Source organism: Odocoileus virginianus, chromosome 23 (genome assembly GCF_023699985.2).
Source record: "Odocoileus virginianus isolate 20LAN1187 ecotype Illinois chromosome 23, Ovbor_1.2, whole genome shotgun sequence".
NCBI lineage: Eukaryota > Metazoa > Chordata > Mammalia > Artiodactyla > Cervidae > Odocoileus > Odocoileus virginianus.
The window spans coordinates 45170060-45187930 of NC_069696.1; the positions used below are offsets into that span (position 1 = coordinate 45170060).

At 37.1% G+C, this 17871-nt stretch overlaps 1 protein-coding gene across 1 annotated transcript in view; it reads right to left on the bottom strand.

The window, feature by feature from the left end:
- WASHC4 (WASH complex subunit 4) overlaps positions 1–13859 on the bottom strand; it is a 53715-nt gene extending 39856 nt beyond the window's left edge. The window contains exons 1-10 of the mRNA XM_070454017.1: positions 13721–13859; positions 10735–10874; positions 9795–9848; positions 9638–9703; positions 8830–8875; positions 7754–7821; positions 4498–4580; positions 2931–2973; positions 2155–2258; positions 1459–1579 (exon numbers count right to left, since the gene is read on the bottom strand). Of these exons, the coding sequence (XP_070310118.1) occupies positions 1459–1579; positions 2155–2258; positions 2931–2973; positions 4498–4580; positions 7754–7821; positions 8830–8875; positions 9638–9703; positions 9795–9848; positions 10735–10874; positions 13721–13781 (786 nt within the window). The 5' untranslated portion in view covers positions 13782–13859. The remainder of the gene's footprint in view (positions 1–1458; positions 1580–2154; positions 2259–2930; positions 2974–4497; positions 4581–7753; positions 7822–8829; positions 8876–9637; positions 9704–9794; positions 9849–10734; positions 10875–13720) is intronic.
- Between the last annotated feature and the right edge of the window lie 4012 nt (positions 13860–17871).

A 17871-nucleotide genomic window follows, 5' to 3' on the forward strand; every position in this document is an offset into this window, starting at 1 on the left:
CTGAATGGGAAATGTATATATACTTATATATTTGAACACCAGTTATGTGAAAGTAATAAAACTGAACTGAAAATCTATAATCCTACATGAAGGGACACAGTGGTGCTTGGTGATGTACAAAAGGTATATCTGATGAAGCATGGGAAAGCATGTTTTATTATTTTAATTTACACTTTTAAGAAGAGACTATTTTTTCTGGTTACAATTACTCTCCTATCACTTTATTACATCATGTGTAGAAATGGCTCCTAGAAAAAGAATCAACAAAAAAATTCTTCTAAAATTAATGGATTAGTAGTTAAATTGGTATAAACAAGAGCTGTGATCATTCTGTAAAAATTGTGACCATCTAAAATGTAAATTAAAGGTAACCTTGAAACAGATTTTAAATGGAATATACATTTGACCCTTGAACAAGTGGGGGTTAGATCACATATAACTTATTACTAGCCCTCTGTATCCACAGTTCCTCTCCACACTTGGGAGTCAACCAACCATGGACTATGTAATACTGGAGCGTTTACTACTGAAAACTATCCATATACAAGTGGACCCATGCAGTTCAAACCCATGCTGTTCAAGGGTGTACTGTAATGCAACTTCTGGTGAACACTACCAAAGCAGTGTCATCTCACAAAACTTCCTATGATGATGGAAATGTTTTATATATGTGCTGACTGGTATGACTGTTAGCCACAGCTGACTTTTCCCCCCGTTTTACTGAGATACCACCAGTATGTAACATATGTTAAGTTTACAGTGTGAGGGCTTCCCTGTGGTTCAGTAACAAAGTATCTGCCTGCCAATGCAGCAGTTCTGAGTTTGATCCCTGAGTCGGGAAGATCCCCTGGAGAAGGAAACAGCAACCCACTCCAGTATTCTTGCCTGGATTCCATGGATACAGGAGCCTGGAGGGCTATAGTCCATGGGGTTGCAAAGAGTCTGACACGACCGAGCACACACAAGTGTGACAACTATAATACATGTGGCTATTAGGCATTTGAAATGCTGCTAGTATGGCAGATGGTGATTTATTTTAATTCAAATTTAAATAGCCACATGCAGTTAGAAGCTACCTGAATTGTATAGATCCAAATTATATTCCCTGGGTAGGAAGAAATAAAACAGACTTTTAAGAGGCTGTTTCACAAACCTAAAATCTAGAGATTAACAACAAAAAAACACTGACACAACTGTTTATATACTAATCCTCCAACAGTTCTATCCCTTTACATAATTAAAAAAAAACTTTATCCCAAGTACAACCAGTATACTATTAATTTCGTTAGCTACTAGATACTGACATAATTATATCTTACAACATAATCAATGTTTCAAGCTTAAGCACTTTTAGAGAAAAATACAGTCACAACAATGTGTTATAAAAGTGCCCCACTATAATTCTGAGCTGGGTCTACTAACAGAAGCTCATTTACTACAGTCTGATACAGCTCTTACCTGAAATATCATTCCATCAAGTAACTGCCCTTCTAGTTTCAGCAAGAACTTTTCAAAAGGCTTTAGCTTTTCCTCCTGAATTCCAAACTTCGAAGGATTGTGATGGACAGATTTCAGTAACCTTGTAGAAAAGTAGGAGAAAGACCTTCAACTTGCCAATAAATTCTTATATTAAAAATATCCCCCAAAATCAAAGTTCTATATTTGTCATTATTTATTTGGCTTGATACATTTGAAAATTTGAACAAAAATAATCCTAATATATTTAAATTTCTAATCACATACCTTTTTATATCATCTTCAATTCAGATACCTGGTATTCTCTAGATAAAAGTGAATACTTAATAGACTGAATAAAATGCCTTCACTTTAAAAAGTTTGGAGTATAAAACAAAACAAAACCAAACTGAGAATAAATAACTGTTACTTGTATAGAACAAGAAAAATAAACCTGGGTCCTAAAATAGTCAAATTAACATTCACTATACTTTAAGAATTAAGATGCTTTATACAAGTATATCATACTCTCAAAAAGTCCATCTGCAATTAAAAGAATGGTTACTGTCTTCAAAGAATATCTGAAATAAGATCCTTCTAAATATATATCTTCAGGTCTCTTAAAGGATCTGCACTATTTACTTTTTAGGAATACATTAACTGTACAAAGAGAGTATTTTAAGCATTTTGGTTGCTCACCTTTTGTACATAGTCCAGTGGTCTTTTAACGTGATGTGATTATCAATAATTTCATCCAGAGTTAGCAAAACTGTTAGCAGCTCTCCCAAGTGCTCATACATAGTCTGTCAAAAAACCTTTAATGATTACCATTTAATCACTAGTTAGAAGTTAAGCTTCATGTGGATTTTATTTTTTTTTTTTCATGTGGATTTTAAAGTTAAACACACTTGGGATAATTACTAACTTAAAGCAGTGGGTAAGTTAAGCTACAGATGAAACTACTAATGCTCAAGATGGAACAGTCAGCCTAAAATTGGAAAACCCTTCACCCAAATTTCATCCTTAATCACGATACTGTAGATTCTCTCAGACCACTTAGAGCAGGGGTCCCCAACCTTCAGGATCTAATGCCTGATGATCGGAGACGGAGCTGATTTAATAATAATCAAGTGCACAGTAAATGTAATGTGCTTGGATCATCCCAAAACCATCTCTTCACCCCCCTTCCCCCACTCCTGTGTTCTGTGGAAAACTGTCTTCCAAAAAAGTGGGCCCCTAGTGCCAAAAAGGTTGGGGACCACTGACTTGGAGAGTCTGCACTGGGCCAGTACTAGGAAGAGTTACACTGACAGTGGGTCAATAACACCTCATCAAGTTCACAGATGAGAGAGCAAATGCAAAAGAAAGAAAGAAATCCTCTAAGAGCCTTGCAGTAAGTGTAGTGCTCCCCAATCATATAAATGCCAAAGTAAAATATACTAAAATTATTGTTTTACAAGTTAAATTACTTTTACCTGAAAATGAACTCCAGTTGTTTCTATAATTTTGGGTGCAATCCTGTAATATAATAACATCCAAGTTTAAAAGAAAACCTCATTTTTTGGTCACAGTTCATGTTTATTTTAAGGAAAACATCTCTTGGAATTTAAAAATGTATTTACTTTTATTTAGGCTTCAGTCACTAAAATTTATGCAACACAAGTTTACTATCATAGTCCACTCCCAAGAAGAGAACTAATGTTACTCTCCGCACCTATACCCAACTCGGTATACGTCAATATGTGGCCCATCTAGCTTGGGATGAAGCAGAGAAATAACAAAACTGATATTCATTTATTTCTAAACTATTAGAATTTCTCAATTTTCAACTAGAATCTTTACTATCCTACCCAAACTGGCATTTGGAAACTAGTCCTCTCTTCAGTTGGATTTATTTCTAGAGTTTTCATTCCTACTGAGAAAACAATGCATATAAATGGGATTATACCAAAGTCAAAGCCCCAGGATAATTCAATTTTACTTCCCAGAGAGTCAACCTACTCAACAATAAATAAATTAATACTTATATACTAAAGCACATGTAAATATTCAGCAAGATAGAATACTTTAAAAATTAAACACAAAATTCAAATAACTTTCATCTTTCTAGGACCGGGGTGTGGTAAAGAAGGGTCTCTTTGAATCACACACCAGGTTCTATAGGGGTTGGGGTAGCTATGCTCTCATTCCCTTCTGCCACGAGAAGAACTTTAGTGAGAACACAGAACATAAAATAAATATCTGACAGAGCAGAAAAACACGAGGCTGAGAAACAACACACTCTTCCATTTTATAAAGAGAGTTAAGACGCAGCATGGCAGAGGAGGAACAGTGAATGGACTGGTGACCCAAAGGACCAGACTGAAATGGCTATGGAATCCTGGCAAATCCTTCCTTTGGGCCTCAGTTATCTCTCTTCTCACAACTGAGAACCCCTAATCATACATCTAAACAAAGTGATTAAGATTGTAATTGAGTGGGAAAAATTAAGTATAAAGTTTTAATCAAATGCCAGATATTACTCTGTGGTGGTTAGGAATACTAACTAAGACAATTTGATCATTTTTCTTGATTTAGGGCAATGATATCCAAACTTGGAAGATTAGAAGTATAGATTATATAGTATAGATTATCTAATATAGATTATCTAGTCCCCTCTCCCTAAGATTCAATAGTTTAGGTGTTACATAATTCTAATGAGCCAAGAAAACTTCACTTCGAAAGCAATAAGAGAACTCAGTACATTCTATATTAGCCCTTTTCTCTACAATTAAATTTAAGATTATCCTGTCAACATTCTCATTCAGACAGATAATGGGTTCCTGCACCAGGGTATAAACTGTCTTACTAACCTCTGCATTACACACAACAAGGAGTGTTTTAAAACATCATGAGTGTTCAAAGAAAGCTGAATAAGTGAATGAAGGAATGAGTGAATAAGTGAGTAAACACACAAAAAACTTTTAGATATTTAGCTAGTTTAAGAAAAAACATTCCCTGCATCTCTATCAAAAATGCAAAATGATTTTAAAAATCCATTACTTGTTACTGATATACAGGGCAGCCAACTGATGGACTACATTCATCACCACTTCATAGCACCTCGTAACAAAACAAGACAGTTCCTGAAATGACAAGTTGAGTATATGTTACAAGTTGAGTAAATGTCATCATTTCTGACTGAGTTTTATGTTAACAATGCTAAACATAAACAATAGTGTTTTCCAGTAAAAATCTCCAGTTAATCTGCAGTAAGACAACTGCAAGCATCCTTCAAGCAATCAGTTCTTCATTTACCTCCCAGTCATTTCTACCTCTTTGCCTCCATAGCATTTCATTCATTCCTGTATTTTAAGTCTTGCTTATTTAAGTCTTATTTAAGTATTTAAGTCTGCTCATATAATTCCTAAGTGACAGAGACTGTCTTACTCCTTCTTTGAATAGCCACTGCCCAGTATGGTGGCTAATCTTCAACTGATTTTCAATTTCTGCCTATTAAATGGACATCTGAATGAACGAAGCTCAAAAGCTGCCAGTTTAGAAAGGGAAGGGAAAGGGTCTTCAGAAATCACTCTGAAATAACTTCAAATGTTTATAACCTTTAACCCTACCTATTAACAGGCTTGGTACACATTAAGTGAAATACAGATTATCCCAGGAGTGTGTTTGTCATTAGTTAACTCACACCTATCCTAAAGTATTTAGAATTTAATTAAATTTATGGCTGTTCTAAAAATAAGCCCTCTTTGGGCAGAATTTGTCGGTTTTGTGCACTGCTGTATCCCAAGCAGCAGTGACAGTTTCTAACATATGCCAGGCTCCCAGAACATTTGTCGACTGTATAAAATGAAATTACATGCAGCTGTGAGATCCACAATTCAAATTTTTAAAAGTGAAAAGAATGCATTTCAATTTTATTTAAACAGCTCCAGTTATATATCTTATTAAACTTCTATAAATCTAATAAAAGCAAAGACTAGAAAATACAGGACAAACAGCACAAAGCAAAAGGCAGAAACGAGTTCTGATACATAAAAGACTATCTATAAAAGACAGAAAAAGAACCAATTAAAACAGAAATTTTCAGATCATATGAAAAAGCAAAATCCAAACAGACCCAGTTTTAGAGAAACACAACTGAAACATAATGACACTGAAAGGTTGAAAGAATAAAAAAGAATTAAAAAAAAAGAAAATGCTAACTAAAGTAGAGCTGGGGCAGTGATAGTAATATCAAATAGATTTTTATTAGCATCAGTATAGCTAATTAATATATATGTAATTATATATTATATACATAATTATTATCACAGTTTAAGAAGGTCATCACACAATAAACAATTCAATTTACTGGGAATTATTAACAATTCTAAACTCATAAGCACCAAATAAAATGTCCTCAAAATAAGAAATGCAAGATTTGACAAAACCAGATGGAGAAACTGACACCTTCACGTCAACCCTGCAAATCAACATTTCTCAGATCCCAGCCCAGCAGGCTTCCTGTTAAGTTCTGTCAACAGGTGGCACTAAAAGGAGACTTAAAAGGCAGGAAAGGGACATCCTTTCTATTTCTTGCTGTTTTTATCAACATAATCCAGGCAGGAGCAGTTCAACCCAGCAATGACAACCTGCCCCTCAGCACTACAGAAGCAATATTCAATCTTAAACTCTACCAGCACAGCCAGGCTGCACTGACTCCTCAGAGCTGTGATAATACTACTAGTCCCCTGGAGCTCCTCCTCCTAGCTCTGAGTCTAACAACCTGAACCTTTCTCCTCTTTTACCCTAGATGTAGAGGGGATGCGTCCTCTGGCTTACCTGCTTTTTCTTTCAGCCCTCCAATTCTTATGTAACCAATTCTCTAGATTTAATATCAATTCCTTTTTTCTTTAATTGAATACAGTTATTTACAATATTGTATTGTAAATACAGTTTCAGGTGTACAGCAAAGTGATTCAACTGTAATTTTTTCTCAGATGAGTTTCCATTATAGGTCAATAAAAAAAAATTGAGTACAGTTCCCTGTGCTATGTGGTGAATCACTGCTGTTTACCTATTTTGCATACAGTAGTGTGTACCTGTTAATCCCATACTCCTAATTTATCCCTCTCCCCACCTTTTCCCTATGGTGACCATAGCTTGTTTTCTCTGTGAGTCTGTTTCCGTTTTGTAAACACGTTACTTGTATTATTTTTAGATCCCACACATAAGCGATACATTTGTCTTTCTCTACCTCCACTTGTGGTATGATAACCTCTAGGTCCAGCCGCGTTGCTACAAATGACATTACTTCTCTGTGGCTGAGTAATATTCCACTGTGTATGTATACACCACATCTTCTCTATCCATTCATCTGTCGACAGGCGCTTAGGTTGCGTCCATGTCTCCGATACTATAAACTGTTGTATTATTGGGGTGCACGTTAACTTTTCAAATTAAGAGTTTTCATCTTTTCAGAATATATGCCCAAGAATGGTACTGCTGGACCAAATGGAAGCTCTTGTAAATCTCCCCTTTTGAAATGTCCTGTGTGATACCTGCTTTTGGATTGAACCCTGACTGACACATATCATCATAAAGGACAACTGCAACAAAATGCTCCCAATTAGGTGAGAAGACCAAAACAAAGCAGTAAAGATATAAAGGATTTGGACATATCAGCATGCTTGATCCAATGAAATGTATCAAATCTTACATCCAACAGTCAAAGTAAGTGGGATTATGGCTACCATTTCCTCATTTCCAGTTTTTGCTTTTGTCATATAAGCACTGCTTTTACAATAGGGAGGGGAGAAACAGAACTAATTTCATTCTTTTGATAAACCAAAAGACCTAGAATAACTTTACACTGTAAAATAAAACTTTACAGTAATGAAAAGTATATCTAAATTGAAACATATGGTTAAAAGCATCATATGCTGCTGCTTTTAAAACTTCATCCTTGTCCATGTAATAGCTTAATGAGCTCCATTAACCACTTTTTCTAACATAAATGATCTTTTCCTACCGGGTACAAAGTTTAAAATTGTTTTAAGAGGCATGGTGATAAACTGTCCATAAATGAAAGTATACAAAGAAACTTATTTTGATAGCTATGTCACTAAAAATGCTATGAAAATCTTTCAAGGATTACAATCTCCTTAAATATAATCCAATGCCAACGAAGTGCCTTACCCTCAGAGTACAATTTCTTAGCATTTGACATTTCAGGACTCTTTTCTGATTACATGATTTACTCAAACTTTTTTGGGAGGGAAAAAAAAAAAAAAATCAATAAAAAGTAAAAACCACTTACCTGTAAGAATGAAATAAATCTCCCCATTTGAATTTGACAATCACCTTCCACCATGCTGGAATCTGTAGCTTTAAAAGGCAACATGAATATTTCAAGTTTTTATCTTAAAGTAAATCAACATCAAAAAAGGAAAATAATTTTTATTCATTAGGACATCTTCTAATGTGCATAGTATGAAAAATAGAATTTTACACTAAAGAGAAAAATGAAACAATCATTAATCACACAATTAAAAGCAACCATCTGTTCCACTATTTAATGAATTCAAGGAAAATCCTCATCCAGCTATTGTGCTTTATCACTTATAAAAATATTCACGAATCAATTTTATACAGAATTTGCTGCCACTTATTTACTGAGGTTTTCATCTGTTTACTAAACAAAAACATAAACCAACAAAAAATGTGACTGTTCACTGCTCAGATTAACACTTTACATGATCATAACAGTCCTAGAACTGTCAGTTAACTTTGTTTATTTCAATCTCAAAAAAGGCACCACAACATTACAATATGAAATTTTTTTTTAATATTTTAATTATTTATTTTTAATTTTTTTTTTCCATTTATTTTTATTAGTTGGAGGCTAATTACTTTACAACATTGCAGTGGTTTTTGTCATACATTGAAATGAATTAGCCATGGATTTACATGTATTCCCCATCCCGGTCCCCCCTCCCACCTCCCTCTCCACCCAATCCCTCTGGGTCTTCCCAGTGCACCAGGCCCGAGCACTTGTCTCATGCATCCAACCTGGGCTGGTGACCTGTTTCACCCTAGATATACATGTTTCGATGCTGTTCTCTTGAAACATCCCACCCTCGCCTTCTCCCACAGAGTCCACAAGTCTGTTCTATACATCTGAGTCTCTTTTTCTGTTTTGCATATAGGGTTATCGTTACCATCTTTCTAAATTCCATATATATGTGTTAGTATACTGTAATGGTCTTTATCTTTCTGGCTTACTTCGCTCTGTATAATGGGCTCCAGTTTCACCCATCTCATTAGAACTGATTCAAATGAATTCTTTTTAATGGCTGAGTAATATTCCATACAATATGAAATTTTAAAACTTACCTCCTTCTCCATAAAACAAGAGACCATTGTAAAATTTAGTTTCAGCCTGTTTAAAAAAATTAAAATAATTTTAAAGGTTACTATTTTTTTTTTTAATTCCTAGGCTCTCTTCATTATTCCTATTTAATAATACACAGATAACTACATCAAACATACAAATTTACTTAACTTCAAAAACTGCTTATAATATACGTAAATTCAATTTATCTTTAGAATAACAAAGATATTACTGATACTCAATTTCTTTAGCCTTTATCTGACCACTCTTAACTGTCCAACCTCCTCTCATAAGTTCATGAAAGAAAGCAACCATGTAGTATCAAAAACGTAAAACACAAAACAAAACAAAAAAAATGTAAAGAAGAAAAGATGAAATTTACCATCTACCAGTTTCAAAGGCTCATGGGTGAGGAAACACAAAACATTAAAAATTCAAACCTTTTTTAAAAAATCAGTTATATCCAGAAGACCCAGTGTATATGACAAGTAATACAGAAGGAATGCAGGCCCAGACTCAAACCGCTACTACCAATAAAATGTTAGATGAGTGACACCCTCTTTAAGCTTCAATTTTCTCATCCATTCCTCACGTACCTCTCTGAGTGGTTATTACTGTTAAGAGGGTTAGCATGGTGTTTGGTAAATAGTACTTAGTGAATGGTCTCATTAGTATTGCTAAAATAAATACATAGCTTATCCAATATTCATGAAATATTTGTGCACACTTACACATATAAACACATATTTGCTTTTTTCATATTTGGTTTTAAATCATGTTTTTAATCTCTTAAAGAGTACAAATAATTACCTCATATTTTAATTTCTTGATTTCACAACAAAGTGCAGCATAAACAGTGATGACTTTGTTTAGGACCTAGTTTCATGAGGAAAAATACAAAAGGAAAGAATTATAGAAGATAATTAAAGAATTTTTAAAAAAGATTTTTAGGTTTAGGAATCTGTACCTTGTTTTCAGTCTTGATGAGTTCCAAAAGGGAAGACTGTTCATAAGGCAAAAGCTATAGAAACAAAGGAAAATAAATTCCTCTTTAATTTAAAAAAAAATCATTAAAATTCTAAATACACAATTGAGACTAGCTCTATTTTACTGAAAGCTGTGTGAGACCCTATACTCAGCACTCGGCCCACAGCAGATGGGGACTGCTAACAGGTACAGGGTTTCTTTCTGGAGCGGTGAAAATGTTCTAAAATCGACTGTGGCACAAGTCTATGGATACACTATAAACCAAAAAAATTGTATGATACATAAATTACATCTCAGGAAAGCTGCTATTAAAAGTCAACACTAGTGCATTAGGACATATATGTCTAGCACATTTATGTCTAGTACATAATAAATGCTCAAAAATGTTACTAATTAAGTAGTAAGAGGCTACAGTTTCAAAGATGAAACAAAATAGAACAACCTCAAAATAGAAGAGTAGTTTATTTTATATAATTTTAAAAAAACTCCCATATTAAGAGCCCCTAAATAGTATAAAGGACCTTTTGAAAAATCATGGAAATATTCTTTATCTTGACTGGGATATGAGTTACAAGGGGATAGGTGTTTGGTAAAATTCACTGAACGGTATATTTTAAATCTACGCACTTTTCTGTATGTAAAATAGTCTCAATAAGAAAACAAAGCCTGAATATGCTATTCCAACCCTCTTCATTTTCTTGATAATGAAAGACTAAAGTCAGCTCAAAGACTCGAGTTGGTCATTCTTTAAAAAAAAACACATGCATGGCTTAGAGAAAAGGAAATTAACTATGTTTCTCCAAGCTTTTTTTTAGCTTTCTAGATCCCAAAAAATATATACACCGCATTTTTGAACACTATTTTCAAGGCATATATATTCTGAAAATGTATACATAAATTAAAAATAAACAAATTCCAACCTTTAATGCTATAGGATCAAGATTGAAATCCCAAACATCTCCAATTGAGTCATCCAGTGCATCCTCAATTCTTCTCAATTGAGAGGTATACTCCTCAAGAAATTTCCCATAATTCTTAAGCTGGACTTCAGCATGAATTTCTAAATATAAATTTGAAAAGTTTGTGAGAAGTAATGAATTACAAGACATTTACTTCAAATATTCTCAAAAGTCACAGAAAAGTAGATACTAAGCATTGTTAATGTATCACCTTGGAATGTCTGGACTTCTTGAAAATAAAGTTCTAAAGTTAAACAGTAACTGAACTTTCTATCTTTTCCAAGTAGAACAATAATTGTACATACAGTAGATGGTACTTTAAGAAATCATCTTAAAACCATAACTTTAAAGTACTATGAAAAAGTCACTATTCCATTTACCCTATAATCTAAACAATCTGAAAATGCCTTAGACAACTCAATGTCCTAATTCTATATTTTAATTTTAAACAACTATTTTGTGCAAAAAAGCTGATTTAGGTGCAAAAATCTGAGCTGTCACAGAAGCAAAATTTCTAACTGTAATGCTTAATTACACAGTAAGCTATGCCTAAAAATACACCTAAATATTGTTTTTGAAATGATTTTAGATCTGCTTCATCATATTATTTCTGTAATGCCCCATTTATATTGCTAATTTTATATTTATAATGCCCCAAGATATACTGTTTTAATTATCATAATAGAATTGGAAAAGCCAGTAAAGGACACTGAGTACAGAACATTGTGTTGATATTTACAGACTTTACACATTAAGACAGGATTCTAGAAGTCACTGGAATAAACTGGACAAAAAAGTTTCCCTACTCATCAAAATTAGTGGTAAAGAAATTGCTTGTCAATGCAGGAGATCAAAGAGATGTTGGGTTTGAAAGATCCCCTGGAGGAGGGCATAGCAACCCACTCCAGTATTCTTGCCTGGAGAATCCCATGGATAGAGGAGCCTGGCGGGCTACAGTCCATAGGGTCACAAAGAGTGGGACAGGACTGAAGTGACTCAGCACCAGACATTATCTCATTACTTACTCCAAAGGGAGCAAATGCAACTCCAACTCAGATTCTCTTACTGATGTGAATTACTTTATTCAATCGCAGACTTCTTAAAAAAGTAAAACTTCCCTCTCCTCAAATTGGCAATGCAAAGCAACTATAAGTATGTTCTAATTCACTGAAGACCTAGCTTCACATTCTCCTCTATTTTGCAACTAATGTTTGGAATCAGGTGGATTCATTTAATTAACTTAATGCTTGGAATCAGGTGGATCCATGTAATTAAGGTTCCTGCTTCATTATAGCGTTAATTTAGGCAATTCTGAAAAACAATATAAATGATTCATATTCCAAAAATTAATGAAAACCAGGCCCAGAGAAGAGAGCTCTTCCCTTCCTTACAGCTTAAATTTTAAAAACTGTGTAAGACTCTCAAAATCCCAAGTATCTAATTTTCAGTTACAAGGGAAATGACCAAAGCTGCATTTAACCAGCAAATGACTTCTTAATGACAACGCTACAAAAACATGCCAATGAACTATTCATTTAGTCTGTTTGGAAATTAAAGTAGCAGGCAAGAGAAAACCTGTAATAACATTAAAGTTCCTTGCTGGTAAGTTTTTAAGTTGGTAAAAGTTAAAATAAGATCTGAAATAAGAACTCTACAGTGATTCTTCAAGAATTAAATTCCAAAAACCTATTAACATGCTTATCACTTCCAAGAGACTGAATTCCTTTTTTTATCAAATTTTCCACAGATACAGAGTAAGGAATCTCTATCCATAAAAGTTCATACATGACAAGGTGCAGTTCACTTTTAAGGAAGACAGACCTCTTCTCCACAAACAAGTTGAAAGATCCTGTCACTACCACCAGGATTGTTTCTTCATGCTGTGTAAGAGCTAGTAACTTATGGAAAGTTTTGTGAGAAACTGCTAACCCTCCTGAATTAAACTCACCCTTTTGACAGGCTAATAAAACCTAGTTACATCTAATGTGTCTGTCTCTGTAAAAATTAAGCAAAATTTACACGTAATTTTAAAAAACTACACCTTTTGAGAAAACTACATAAACAAATTCACAAAGCAGTTAAGGCCTAATATCTCTTATTTAAATCACCTATACAGATTCATGTTACCAAAGATAAGACACAGATTTCCAATTTGTATTCATTTTAAGTAGTTTCAATGAAATAGCTTGTCCTCTAAATTTTGCTACGTGGAACTGAATTTGTTAGGTTTTGGGGGTTGGACTTCTAATTTAAATTGAGACAATCCAATTTTATGAAGTAAAATCTGCAGGAGATATGCTGTTAATTTCCAAAACCTTTCTAGGTGCGCTGGAAACCACAGGGCATCACTTTTGAAAAATACCACTAAACATAAATAAAAGACATGGAAGGTAATAAATTGACATTCACGTGTTTATTTTTCACGCGTGAGTTCTTTTTCACTACCTTCTACAGTTCTAAGAATATGAAGGCAAAAACACTCAAAACTTCCCAAAGTTGGTTTGGGAGGAAAAAGAAGAAAAACAGGAAACCGAAACAGGAACCTGGACCTCAACCTCGCCTAAAACTGCACGCTCGAAGGATCTGGCGAAAGTCCCAGGAGACCAGGGACCAGGCCGCCCCCGCTCCCCAGGATGCGGACCTCCCCGGGGGCGCCCCGCCCGGGGCCCCGGCTGCTCCAAGTGGACACGCCGCGCCCCCCGGGCCACGGCGCGCTCCGCAGGACAGTCACAGCCCCATACGCCAAGCCCTGGTCCGGCCTGCCTCACCCACCATCCCTGGGGCTCCCGACCCCGAAAGTTAGGCTCGCGAGCGCGTCCCTCTCACACCACAAGGCACAGAAAGCTGCGCGCCCACCGCATCGCAAAGCCCTCCCGCAGGAGCGCTGCCCGGACAGCGGCGGGCCGATGAGCGTTCACCCGCAGCCCGCGCCCTGCCGCTCCCTTACTCTGTGAGCCATCGTCTACGCGGTCGAACTCCCAGTCCGGGGACAGAGTCTCCACCGCCATCACCCCGGCGCCTCCCACAGTCACAGCCCAAACCAGCCTTAGCTAAGACGGCGGCCTCACCCCGGCGGCTGTAGCAGCACGTGACTTCCGGATTCGGCCCCGCCCCCGCTCGCGAGGGCCGGCTGGGCTAAACGCCCCTGCGGGCCGCGGGGGCCGCTGGGAAACCGAGTCCTCCGCGGGGGCCGGCGGAGGCCGCCACAGCCGTGGCGGCGGTCCTTTAGAGGTCCCCGGCTTCCTACTTGGGCGTCGCAACCATCAGTTCATTTCTCACGCCACATCTCTATACCTTCAGTTTAGCCCTGCGGTCTCCAGGAACTTTTTAGTACTAGAAGAGTTGCTTCCTCGCTCTAGCCTAAAGAGGGCAAAATTGATGGGGTGAGAGCTTAATGGGAAGGCGTGGTCACTAGGACATCGCCATCCCAGGCACTTGATACCAGAAGCTCGTTTAGCCAACGACTTCCCGGTCGCCAACGTTCGAGCTCTTGCCGCTCTTGTTCTGCACTCCCTATGCGGGTTGTTCTTGAAGGGAAAAACCAAAAACGGTGTGCAAGAGGAGTTACTTTAGGAACCCATTTAAGTGAGGAATTTTACTACTCTGCTTGTCTTGCACTCATCAGCTCTCTTCACCTGAGCTTCGTGCTCAGTCATGTCCGACTCTGTTCGACCCTATGGACCATAGCCCACCAGGGGATCTTCCTGACCCAGGGAATGAACCGGCATCTCCTGCATTGGCAGGTGGATCCTTTGACCACTGAGCCGCCTGGGAGGCCCCGACTCTATTCATACCTCTTCTTACAAAGCCAGAGGGGAAGAAGCGCAGTTGAAGTGGCTATCTGTTGTGTCCAGTTGCGCGGTCATGTCCAACTCTTTGAGACCCCATGGACTGCAACCCTCCAGGCCTCTCTGGCCCTCACCATCTGCTGAAGGTTGCCCATGTTCATCATGTCCGTTGCATCAGTGAGGCCATCCAGCCATCTCATTCTCTGAGCCCTCTTCTTCTGCCCTCGGTCTTTCCCTGCTTCAGGGACTGATCCAGTGAGTCAGCTCTTGGCATCAGAAGACCAAAATAGGAGAGTTTCAGCTTCAGCATCAGTCTTTCCAACCAGTATTCAGTGTTTATTTTCCTTAAGATTGACTGGTTTGATCTCCTTGCTGTCCAAGGAGCTACCTGTGCCTACCTGCTAACGGGCTTTTCAGTGAGCAGGAATCTGCGTTACTCAGTAATGCTACATGTCCACATGTATTTGCACAACAGTGTTCATTGCTGCATGGTTTTCAGTAGATACTAGTAAAAAAAACCCTGTGCATGTCCATCCCTGGGGAGTAATTATACAAAGTTGAATATGTCTGTGCTGTGAAATACTAGATAACTGTTTAAAGACATGGAGTATATTTATAGAGACATGAGAAAGTAACAGGAGGTAGTTGCAGGAAAATGTGTGTTTCTGGTTACATTTGTGTTTTCATGTAAACCTGTACTGGCATATGTGCATTAAATGCATATAAAGAGAAGTCACTACACAGGACAGTGGTCAGCTGGAAAAGAGTATGTATTGGTGCTTGCTGCTGCTGCTAAATCACTTCAGTCATGTCCGACTCTGTGCGACCCCATAGATGGCAGTCCACCAGGCTCCGCTGTCCCTGGGATTCTCCAGGCAAGAACGCTGGAGTGGGTTGCCATTTTCTTCTCCAATGCATGAAAGTGAAAAGTGAAAGTGAAGTTGCTCAGTCATGTCCGACTCTTCATGACCCCATGGACTGCAGCCTACCAGGCTCCTCCATCCATGGGATTTTCCAGGCAAGAGTACTGGAGTGGGGTGCCATTGCCTTCTCCGGTATTGGTGCTTAGAAAGTGAATTTTCAATTTTTATTGTGTCTACCTACATGTTTTTTAATCTTTAGCAATAAGAATTTGTGAAGGTCTTCTGTAATCTTAAAAAAAACCAAAAATAGCAAAGCAAGTAAACAGCCTCTTGAGGAACATTCCTTGAGGCTCCTGAATCTGCAGTTGGTCAAATATTTGAGGACCCACTAGGTACCAGGCACCATGCTAGATGTAGAGATTGTTATGGAAAAACAGACCAGAAAGGTGGATCCCATCCCTGTGGTACTTGCAGTCTTAGCGGGCTTTTTTTTTTTTTTTTTAGCGGGCGTTTTAGAAAGGGAAAAGAGAAAAATTTTGAAAATAACAGGAAATATCAGTGCTGAATGGTTAGCAAACTTTTTCCTTTTACTTCTGTGTGATCATGAATTTGACTGTGCTATATTCTTCATGTTTGTGCTAATCACTGTAATTAATCCACTAGTAGCTCATTATGATACATTGAAATTAAAGGTCAGAGCAATTTGAATCTGCATATTCACTAATCTATTAAATCAGTGCGAGAGGCAGTTTCATTTAATAATTAAAAGCACAGTTTCTGCAGTCAAACTGTGTAGGTCTGAATCATAGCTCTGCCACCTACTAGCCATGGGGTTTGGGGCCAAGTAATTTAAGCTCTGCCTCAATTTCCTCATTTATAAAGTGGGAGTAATAGTAGGAAAATCCTCATAGGATTGTTATGAGGACTAATTTAGTTCATACATGTAAGAAGTATAGAGCAATGACAACTACATGTTATAGAAATGCTTGCTGTTTTGAATCTTTATAACCTAATTTTAAAAGAAATCACAGGGATTGCCTGTCTTGAGCTTGCATATCTTAAATCAAATTCCATGCCTAGAACTTCAAATTTTATTAGAGAATTACAAGTCAGAGACTAAATCTAAAGCACATTAACTATTAACTGAAATGTGCTATCTAAAAGTTATTTATTACAACAGATTTTTCTGTATTTCTTAGGCATAGGCTATTGAAGGCAAATAATCATTTTGAAAAATTAAATATCCTTCTTTCTACTTTTCATCACTCTTAACAGTACTTTCTGAAAGATAAGCTTGGAACTAGAAGGGGCAATATTTTATATGGACAGTATCATGCTATTTTGACAGCTTCAAAGAACTTTAAAACAATTGCCCTCAGAATGTGCCTACCCACAGGCACCTAGCAATCCTTTCACTTAACTCTGCTACCCACAACTTAAACTTAACTACAGGTTTATTTCATACAGAAACATAGTATAGATAGTAGTGCTAAAGTCTTGATGAACTAGTTTCTTAATATATGTTTAAAATATGTTTCTTACAATAGAAAATCTATGGTAATAACTCTGTTATTTCTGTTAGTAATTTGTCAGATTCCTATGTGTATCTGTCAAAAAGATTCCTAATATGTTAATACTCTTGCTTCTTGCAAGGGAAGCTATGACAAACCCAGAAAGTGTACTAAAAAGCAGAGACATCACTTTGCCAACAAAGGTCCACATAGAAAAAGCTATGATTTTTCCATTAGTCATGTATGGATGTGAGAATTGGACCATAAAAAAGACTGAGCGCTGAAGAATTAATGCCTTCAAATTGTGGAGCTGGAGAAGATTCTTGAGAATCACTTGGGTTGCAAGGAAATCAAACCAGTCAATTCTAAAGGAAATCAATCATGAATATTCATTGGAAGAACTAATGCTGAAGCTGAAGCTCCAATACTTTGGCCACCTGATTGGAAGAGCCAACTCACTGGAAACGACCCTGATGCTGGGAAAGATTGAAGGTAAAAGAAGAGGGTGGCAGAGGACAAGATGGTTGGTGGCATCATTGACTCAGTGGACATGAGTTTGAGCAAACTCCAGGAGATAGTGGAGGACAGGGAAGCCTGGAGTGCTGCAGTCCATTGGGTAGTAAAGAGTTGGACACGACTCACTGACTAAACAACAATGTTAGTTCATATATTTCCCTCATGGCTCAGATGGTAAAGAATATGCCTGCAAAACAAGAGACCCAGGTTCCATCCCTGGGTTGGGATGGGATGATCCCCCTGCAGAAGAAAATGGCACCGCACTCCAATATTCTTGCCTGGAGAATTCCATGGACAGAGGAGCCTGAAGGGCTGCGGTCCTTTGGGTCACAAAGAGTCAGACATGCATCTCTATGCCAAAAACTCCAGTCTTAATTACAATAAAATTTTAAGTGTTGCTGTCTTGTTAGACAAGCCCCA